The sequence below is a fragment of the Carassius auratus genome, chromosome 47, assembly GCF_003368295.1.
Source record: "Carassius auratus strain Wakin chromosome 47, ASM336829v1, whole genome shotgun sequence".
Lineage (NCBI taxonomy): Eukaryota > Metazoa > Chordata > Actinopteri > Cypriniformes > Cyprinidae > Carassius > Carassius auratus.
In genome coordinates, this window is record NC_039289.1 from 7,489,089 (window position 1) to 7,499,278 (window position 10,190).

The window sequence follows — 10,190 nt, forward strand, 5'->3', positions numbered from 1 at the left end:
CTGTGGTTTCTTGTGGCATCTGGATAGATCCTGAGGAACCTATTCCAAGGGTCATTTCTGTCCTCTAGTGGAGGATATAAAGTATTACAACAGCATTCATGGGGAAAGACAATTTAGTTTTCCTCAGTGTGTGTGTGTGTGTATATGTATATATATATATATATATATATATATATATATATATATATATATATGTTGTGTTTTATTTTATTTATACATTTACACTACTGCTCAATAAGGAGATCAGAGTGGCAAAGAGAAATGGTTCTGAAAAAATAATAAGGAAAAACTCAGCGACTCAGCATCAGTGTGGAAAAGTCTGAAGGAGATCGCCAATTACAAGTCACCATCCCCCAGCAATCCATCTAATGAACATTTGACAACAACTGGAACACACAGCACTATTTATACACACATACTCTTATTTATCTAACACACATACTCAGCCCACACTTCAAATTTGCACAGAATTTACCTGTACTTACAAAACTGTCTATTGCAATATATATGCACATACAACTGACAGTTTGTATACTGTTATTCATTGCCTTCTTGTTTGTATTTTCTATTCTTTTATTATGTGTTTTTTTGGTCTGTCCCTGTCATTCTTTCGCAATGCGGAAGCTTCGGTCACAAATTCTTCATATATGTAAACATGCATGGCAATAAAGCTCATTCTGGTTAAATATTTTGGAATATTACATATTTTCTGTATTTTTTTTATCATATAAATGGAGCCTTGGTTAGCTTACCAAATAAGATGGCTGCAACAGAAACTGATTTCACTTTCAGGGCCTGTAATTTTGTCAATGGGATCAAAAGTAAAGAAACAACCTGATATTCATGTATTAGCAGGTGATGCAACCAGATCAAAGTTCATAACGGGCTTTAATTTCTCCATACTCAATACTGTGCCACGTGTTCACAAATGTCCTAGATCATCTTGCTTGACTCTCACTGAATAAACTTTACTCTGGTTGCATCACCCGCTGATATGTGGATGTCAGGTTATTTCTTAAGATACTTTCTGGTTCCTTTACCAAGTTCAATGAGAAAGCGAAAGAGAAGGCTCACAGTCTTTTTTTGGAATTTGCTCCTTTGCGCTTTCCTGTTATTGTTCGAGATGAAAGACATCAGATAAAACTTGATTTTATTTTAAACTAAAAATCCTTGTGGGCGGTCACAGGGGTGGTCTGATACAAAAGCTTCCTCCATTTAACTTGGGTAAATGATTCACTTTTTGATCCCCCACTATACAAATACAGACCAAAATAAAATAAAATAATAATAACTAAAGCTAGGGTCAGTTTGTGAGGCGAGCTGAAAATGAGAGTTCCTGTACAAATCATCAGCTTTTCCTGCTTTCTGTTTTCTGTTACCTTCGTGCACGGTCAAGGTGAGTCTATTAATTTTCAGATGTCGAATGTAATATACATATTATATATGCACATCCAACACTTTTTACTGACCTTAAGTGGTTTTAGAAGGTGATCTAGTTCATCTTTTTGTGTGTTATTTGTGCTTCTCAGAATGTCTTAGAGAGGACATTACATACGAAAACACACAACCAGTTTTAAATGTTTCATACGCTGATGGTGAATCAGTGAGCGTGAACTGCATGACAGGTTATACTGGCTTTTGTAAGTTAAAGTGTAAAAATGGACAATGGCTGACGTTCATTGCACAGAGATGCTCAAGTAAGAAAACAGCCAATATGACCACATCATTTATGAAATTAAAATTTGCACCTGAACAGACTGCCACTCATCAGAGTTGTGTGATTTCTGTAGAGAAAAAATGTGGTCACCAAAATGGTGATTTTAAACTTTTAGAGGGAAAAGATTATACTTCTGGAGCAACAGTGGAGTATTCTTGCAAGAAAGGGTAAATGTACTTCGTGCACAGCATTTAATCTGCTTTCCCTCTGCTCTCTTTGCGATTTCAGTTCAAATATGTCCTCTTCAACTTGACACTTCTTCTATTTAAAAAAACATTGTGTTTGGTTTGTAGGTACAAAATGATAAGCAGAATGAATCGGCACCACTGTAGAATTAAAGGGTGGGATAATTCTGTCCCTGTCTTTGAGGGTAGGCTTTTTTGAAAGGCGGTTTGCACTGTTGTCATTTGGTTCATTAAGGTGCTGTAAGTGATTTTCATAGCATGGTACATGGGAAACAATTCTAATCTATGAATGATACCATTGAAATTTCCGGCCAGCTCTGTGATAATTATATACCCATCCAGAAGGTTTTTGAGGCAGTTTCTGCCTGTCAATCATTTTGCGCATTCACAGCAGGCACTCCATACTTTCTCACTGTAAAATTTACCATTTTCTTTTTTTTTTCAAAATTGTAAATAAAACTAATATTACAGGAGGATGTTTTCCAAGAAAATACCGCACATTTATACTTTCATGTTTAATTCAGTGGTGTCACTTGCATTTATTTGTATTAACTTAGTTATTTTTATTTTCTACACAATTATTTGAGTGTGATCTCTCTTCCCCATCTTTATCGTCTTCATCTTCCAGTGGCAGGTTCAAATCTGCTCCAGTAGCCTTGTGTGTAGCAGGACATTTAATGGTTCTATCTATCTATCTATCTATCTATCTATTCTCTCTCTCTCTCTCTCTCTCTCTCTCTCTCTAAATATATATATATATATATATATATATATATATGTGTGTGTGTGTGTGTGTGTGTGTGTGTGTGTGTCTGTGTCTGTATGTGAGTATATTTTACACACACACACACACATATATATATATATAGTATATATACATACATATATGAAGAGTTCAGATGTAAAAGCCTCTGCCATCTAAGTGCCATCTGAACTTTTCATTTAAAATTGGGATTTTTGTCAAGCTCCTATGCTTAGGTTGAGTCATTTTACTTAAATTTCAATGTGCAGGTCCTTTTCCAGGCTATTAAAGTGAAATAACTGAACATAAATATAGGAGCCTGATAAAAATCCTAATTTTAGATGAAAATTTCAGATGGCACTTAAGAGGCTTTAGCATCTGAAATCTTCATATATATATTAGTCTATAGACAGTGTATTCAGTAGGTCGCCGCAATGCAGTTGTGCAAAATTTTCATGTTGGGGAGATAAACATCGGAAGACATCGGTAGAACATTGGAAACTGACAGCTCCCGTTAATGATTTGCTTGAGTTGTACTTAATAGTGAACGGCCTAGATGCTGGTTTGGGAAACAGGCGTTGCTCCAATGTTCCAAAATGCATAGGTTACTAACGATTTCTTGATTTATTTAAGGGTCAGTTGAAATGCTCAGAACTAATCCTGGAAACATCGTGTATAGCACGGATACAATCCAAACATACACAAAGCAGTAGTCATATGTGCTGTACTTTTTTTTTTTACATACTTGACATCTATTTGAACTTAGCTTTGCATTATGTCTTTACAGTTACTTGTAAGCTTGAGGTGACGGAACCTGAAGTAATAAGAACCATCCCAATGGGAAAAACTGATTTCAAAGCTGGAGAAATGGTGGTGATTATCTGTTCTGCCAAAAACCAGCTCTTTAATAAACAGGAAACATTTACCTGCACAGACAATGGGAAGTGGGATTACAAGCCTACTTGTAAGGGTAAGATTGTAGAGAAACACTTCAGGATTTACGGCTTAACTCACTGCGTTACCAAAAGCATGTGAATCTTGTTTCAGAGAGCAGATGTGAAGCTCCAATCAACCAGCACGTGTATCTCCCAAAATATTACTTTAGTGGAGATCTGAAACTGGGAGAAAAGAGATCGTACAGTTGCGAGTCTGGATATCGTAAATTAGCTGAAGTGGTCACATGTACACGAGACGGATGGGCACCAAAACCACTGTGTGCTGGTATGTTCTGTCCAATGTTAAAATCTTCAAAATGTCGTATACATTTAAATTCTATGATTATGTGGATGTTTGTTTGTTTTTCAGAAATGATGTGTAATCCGCCAAAAATTCCAAATGCAGAGATTGTGGGACAACAGAGAGCAATCTACAGAATCAATTCAAAAATACAATATAAATGTCGTCCTGGATTTGAACCAGAGGAGCCTGTAGAAATCACTTGTGATCCCCAGGGCCAGTGGACGGGCATACAGCAATGCTCTGGTATCTTACAGCTTGATTTTATTTGATTACTTTTAACTTGTAAGATGCAATATAAATTCGGATTGAATGATCCATGTTTCAAGTGAGCAACTAGGACCACATATTAGCATAATACTAATAAAAATGACTACCGTTAAAGTATTGTTGAGTATTCAAAAATAAAATTATCTTCGTATACAGATGGTACCTGTCAGGAGCAAGAACTCAAAAATATAAAAATTATATTTGGGTATCCGAGCATCGCTTTACCTTATACACCTGGACATATCTTGGTTTTTCGATGCACTGATGACAACATGAGGTTTTACGGCCAACGTGCAATTGAATGCCTGCCAGATGGGAGGTGGAATTACCCATATCCACAATGTGGAGGTACTGATATATTCCTACAGCTTTGTTATATAATGTGTTATACAGGTCTATAAATCAGAAGGAAAGTGTTAATCAAATTTAATTATTTTCTACTATTGGAACTACCATCAACATTAACACCTTACGTTGAACTAATTGTATCTTGTATATGTTTTGCTTCCTCTAGGAAAGGTTCAGTGCTCCCAACCAACAAAGAACTTGCAGTTTGTGACACTGGCAGATGAGAAAACTGAATACAGCAACTTTGAGATACTGCAATACACATGCAAGAAACCTTACGATCAAAATCCAAGAGGAGTTTTGATGTGCCAAAATGGAAAATGGAACGGAACGTTTGATTGCAAAAGTGAGTCGGCAATAAATTTTGCTATTAGAAGTTACTGCGGAAAGATCTGAGACATAGAAACATTCTCACAGAAACACATTATTGGAAAATCGGCTACTTCCCTCTTCTGACGTTTTAATTATGAGTCTGTCATTTTCAAGGCAAGTGCTTTGTTGTCTGAAAGAACAGGACTCATGGCCCATTAATAAGTTCATATCTTGCCTGTTTCTAGGGGCAATCTCATTAAAGCCAAAAAGTATAAAAGATATTTAGTCAGTATCCAAAAGGATTTGAATCAAATGTATCATTCCATTCATAAGTAGAAATATAAACATTAGACAATATAGATATTAAGCTTGCTGACAATTCTGCAGTTTCGTTGGAATAAATGTTATATTCGCTTTGTTCAATACATAACGTCAAGAGAAAGCAATGTAGATTCTGAAGGGAAAACAAATACAACTTTACAGAACTAAAGCTATATTTCTCCCATCAACTCCAAAGGCATGTGAAGGCAGCGTCAATCCAACATTATAGACTATTTTCTGATGTGAGAACCCTAATGTGTGTCAGTATATTGAGTGTATTAGTATGTATATTGTGCATTGGCTCTTAAAATGAAAATAATGGTAATTAAACAACCCAGGACAAAAATAAAATTACTCACAGCTCTTGGCTAAATACCATTTGTAGCATTAATAAAGATTTTTAAATATTTAATTTATTGAGTGAAGAAGACTATACACTTATTTTATATTTGATTATTAATGGAAATAATAACTGAAACATTTAAAAATGTATTAGAACATGAGGTTACGTAAGTCAACAAAATGATTCTTTTTTATTTTATTAATTTTTTGTGGTGTGACCAATTACATTTTAAATGGGTCAAATTTGGCACAAGCCCCACCGGGCCAGTAGAAACTAAACTTAGCATTAAGCCCTGCTCTTTCTAATTTAAAATGTGGAGAATGCTAGATCTAACAAGCCAAAGCAACTGCTGAAAATAACCATCATTTTTACCCTTCAAGTAAAAAAAATGTGCTTAAAAAAATCAATGACAGCTTTAACTTGTCAAGTGCTCATAAGCAATGTTATTATAGTTTAGCTTTTTTAAATTAGTTTTTATTTTAATATCGTTTTACTTTTTTTATATATATATATCCTTTTCATAGTTATTTTCATGAATGGTTTTGTTAGTTTTGGTTTAATTTTCATTTTACAAACACATTTCTATTTAGTTTAGATTAGATTTCATTTCAGTTATTGTTTTAGTAATTATAGTTTAGCAGCTAACAGAACACTTCTAATGTAGACTAAAGAAAGCAAAGCAAGACATTTATTTTCAGCAAAATGTAATGTTTGCACAGTTTAAAGTTAACTCTTGATAAAAATAACATCGGTTTGAGATGCAAAAAAGAATCAAACAAATGCACCTTAAATGTACACAATACATGATGAACGTGTCTGAACAAACATACATATTAAAGATTAAATCTTTGCGTTTGTGTGTGTGTTGGATATTAATTTAGCAAAAACAGACTAATACAATCTTAAAGGTTTCAAATGTGCATTTGTGTAGTGTTAATATTACTTGCACTAACAGACTAGACCACAATCTTCAAGTGTGTGCATAGTGTTCAATTTTACTTTAAACAAACAGACCAGAATAAAATGTATTTATCAGTTAACTGATGTTGCTGTCATCCTCAGCTAACCTCACATGCATAAAGCGCCATCTACAGGTAAATGTATTTTACACCCTTTTTGTTTTAAACTAAAACACGTCAGATTTTCCGCCACGGGATGAGAACTTATTTATTACGAAACCAAATACTTATTTTTGATCATTATTATTTTATTTCAGTTAGTTTTTCAATAACTCTTGATTGTTTCGTTTCATTTGTTCAAAATTTTACATTTTATTTCAGTTAACGAAAATGTTTTCGTCTTAGTTTCAATTTTCGTTTACGAAAATTACCTTGCTTAAAAGTGACCTTGTTGAATGGGATAATTAGCTGCTCCTCAGGTGGCTCCTTTTTGTCTCCATGTTGTACATTAAATTTGTGAAATGCAATACCCATGGGTTATCTCTTACATACGGAGCCCCGCTGTAATGGAGTTAATGCAGAAGTCGACAGTGAAACAAACACTTGATAAGGCAGAGTAAACTGGCAACACTTCACAAAAATGCAATTTGGTGGCCAAGTTAACATGGCTGCCAAACAGGAAGTAGCTGCAGAAAAAGAGCTCACAGTCAAAACTCAGGCAAGAGCCCCCTCTGCTGGCCTGGCGTTACACCCGCACATGTCATTCAAGGAAAACATTTATAAATCGTGTGAACATTTTAATAATTATTTATTATAATTATTTACCTACTCATCTCATACAACAGTTCATTAAGAATTTAATATTGTATTATTTTAGACAATGTTGTCTGTTTTGATCAATTTTGCCAGCCAGAAGATAAAGACAATACAGAATTTTTCATCTCCGAGCAACCCACAGCAACATTTCATTTCTTAATCCACATTTTGAATGAATTGGGCATGTTGAACCATTGGCATATGTTTTTTTTTAAATTATTATTATAATTTGTTTTATTGTATATGTGCAAATGTGTTGGCTTTGAAGTGGCACTGCACAGACTCATCATTGTGTGACATCAACCAACAGTACCTATGAGAGCGATTCTAAAGCACAAGGAGTCATCTGCTCTCTACACTCTTGTGGTACTTTGATTTCACACATCGATCGGTCTGATGGTGATGATCTGTTTCAAGTCGAACAAGCCTAATGATTCAATGAACCATTCATAAAGAACCATTTACTTCACTCCTGAATTAATCAGCTATTTGAACAAATCAAATAAATGAATAAATGACTCAATGACTTAATCATTAAGACATTTACCACCACCAGCTGGCGGTTTTAGTTTATTATTTAGAGTATTATTTCATTAAATAAATAAATTAACATTTTCACACTAATAATAATAAAATTAAGAAAATAAATTACTAAAGTTATAGTTCACCCAACCAAAAATTTGAATTCTGTCATCTCAAAGAGTAGGCTTTATGTAATCAATTTTATCAAACAAAATATTTTGTAATGCCTGTTTGATGCTTTACACAACACTTACTTTAAATTATCTGTTGGGAGTAATTTCTCCAAATTTGATGTGTGATTAATTCAATTAATTAATCACCTCATCATGTAATTAATTAGATAACCATTTTTGTCTAGTCTAAATATATTTGAGCTATACTCCTAGAATCCGTGTTTTCATTATTATATGGTAGAGGGCGCTAGTACACATCTTCTGCACAGAATAAAAAATAAATAAAAAAAAACAGATGAAGAAGAAAAAACAAAACAACAGATGAGATCCTTTATAGAGACATAGCAGTATACTTAAAGTATGATGTAAAGTTCACTTAAAAAAAAACTTATGAGTATACTTGCAGCACTACAAGAATACTGATTTTTGTATACTTGCTACATAAAGTATACTTAAAAATATACTTGCACTTTACTTAAGTATACGTAATAAAATAAACTTGAAGTCCAGTTTTTATTAAGTTTTTTTTTTCCCTGTATGCCATGTGCAGGGCTCCGTACATTCCAAAAGGATGATGCGTAAAAACTTGAATGGAGATTATAATGCTGGATGTATAATGGATGTAAATGTAAATGTGATATTGTTATTTTTGTAGGTACGACCTGTCCACCTCCTCCATATCTTCAACATGGAGACTACAGCATCAACAGTGCAAAAGATGAAGTGATCACAGCAGTATCTTACACTTGCCAGTCTTACTATGTGCTTACCAAGCAACAGGATATATATAAGTGTGTGGATGGGAAATGGGAGACCCCTCCAAAATGCCTGAGTGAGTCATTTTTGTCATTTTAATTTGTGATAGATTTGTATTGTTTTTCATTTTATGTTTATGCTTGACTCTGTCGTAGGACCTTGTGAAATTGATGACATTGTTGAGAAGTACAATCTGCAGCTTCCTAAAGAAAAGGTCTACATAAGGCATGCTGAAAAGTATAGACTGAACTGTAGAGATGGGTGGAATACTGGAAGTGATTTTAAACCTTATGTGGATGTGTCGTGCTCCAACGGGAATCTGCAGATTGACAAAAGTTGTGAGTATTGTTCCATTTTCAGAACCTGAATTAGTCATATTGTTAATCTATACAATTATTGATTTGTTATGTATTTGGTTGTTTCTTTAGGTAACTAACTATTTACTGGAGTGGTGACTGAGGTACCCCATTAAGTAAAAATTACAAATTTATTTTTATACAAAAGAAGACATCCCTAAAAGGAGGTAATAAGATATTTTATTAGGTTTAACTCACTTCTGGTATAAATTTGCCCCGTAATATATTTAAGTATCTACTGTCAGTTATTAAGTTCAGACAAGCTGTTCTCAGAGGACTCATGTAAATCTGTAATATTATTGCAGTTTTTAATGTGTTTGGTAGGCCATTTTTTTGTACAATGTGATCATGACAAACTATCAATATCACACGAAATTTCTCACAGGAACCACTTGGTGGTAGAGTTGCTTCACGCTTTTTGGCAAAGCACTAAGACAATGTAATCATAACATTATGACTTTTTGTAAGGCTGCTATGTGAAAAACTCTATACAAATAAATTTGCTTGAATTAGCCATATTCCATTGGTTGTTTATTTAGTGAAAAAAAGGTAACAGTAACTGATCTTCAAGAAGTAACATAATTGGTTTTCTACTGCATGACAAATAGTTGTCACAAGTACATAATGTTTCATTCATTTTTATAAAGCGATGAACATTCACTTTAATTTCAGCCTTCAACCCTGTTACTGAATCTATGAAACAGTGATCAAATTAATAATTTTCTTTCATTTATATGGAGTGTATCAAACCTTTGGTCCAAAGCTACTGCAGCACCTGAGCTTAATTTTATGGGAAATGTAAAACCTTGTTGCTTATTCTGGATTTTTTTATGAATAGAAACTAAAACTGCTCAAATAATGTTAAGTTTTGGGGAACACTCATTTTGAACCTTTTGAATGGGCTAAAACTCAGCAAACACAAATATTTGCATACAAAGAAAAAGACCTTTGAGTTTAACATATCAGTGTTTATCAGTCGTCCACAGTGTAAGATCCAGTAAATGACGTCCAACTTTTACGAGAAAGAAAAACAACAACAAAAAAAGAATGAATACTTATATATTAAGTGTAAGATGATGAGGATCATCTATGGCATACGGGGACAACAATTATTTTATTTTTTTTATTTTACATTATGTATCAAGTCTTTATCTATCTCAGCTTTTTCATCTTTTTTTTTTTTTTTTGCAGTAT

At 33.7% G+C, this 10,190-nt stretch overlaps 1 protein-coding gene across 2 annotated transcripts; it reads left to right on the forward strand.

Moving 5' to 3' along the window:
- Positions 1-1,237: 1,237 nt before the first annotated feature.
- On the forward strand, positions 1,238-9,514 carry LOC113064968 (complement factor H-like). Of its 2 annotated transcripts, XM_026235996.1 has the most exons (10): positions 1,244-1,396; positions 1,530-1,697; positions 3,432-3,614; positions 3,692-3,865; positions 3,950-4,126; positions 4,307-4,498; positions 4,665-4,844; positions 8,540-8,716; positions 8,796-8,978; positions 9,069-9,514. In XM_026235996.1, exons 1-10 carry the CDS (start codon positions 1,327-1,329, stop codon positions 9,074-9,076), a joined length of 1,512 nt encoding a protein of 503 aa, XP_026091781.1. In that variant the 5' UTR covers positions 1,244-1,326; the 3' UTR covers positions 9,077-9,514. The 2 variants fall into 2 exon arrangements, with proteins under 2 accessions (XP_026091782.1, XP_026091781.1); XM_026235997.1 differs by lacking the exon at positions 1,530-1,697 and having other exon boundaries at positions 1,238-1,396.
- The last annotated feature ends 676 nt before the right edge of the window (positions 9,515-10,190 follow it).

What these genes read in the sequence shown, in the direction of transcription:
- LOC113064968 (XM_026235996.1), top strand. Translation starts at nt 1,327, where the DNA reads ATGAGAGTTCCTGTACAAATCATCAGCTTTTCCTGCTTTCTGTTTTCT. An exon ending in CATTGCACAGAGATGCTCAA is followed by an intron (nt 1,698 to 3,431) that starts GTAAGAAAACAG and finishes ATGTCTTTACAG; the next exon opens with TTACTTGTAAGCTTGAGGTG. An exon ending in CCCATATCCACAATGTGGAG is followed by an intron (nt 4,499 to 4,664) that starts GTACTGATATAT and finishes TGCTTCCTCTAG; the next exon opens with GAAAGGTTCAGTGCTCCCAA.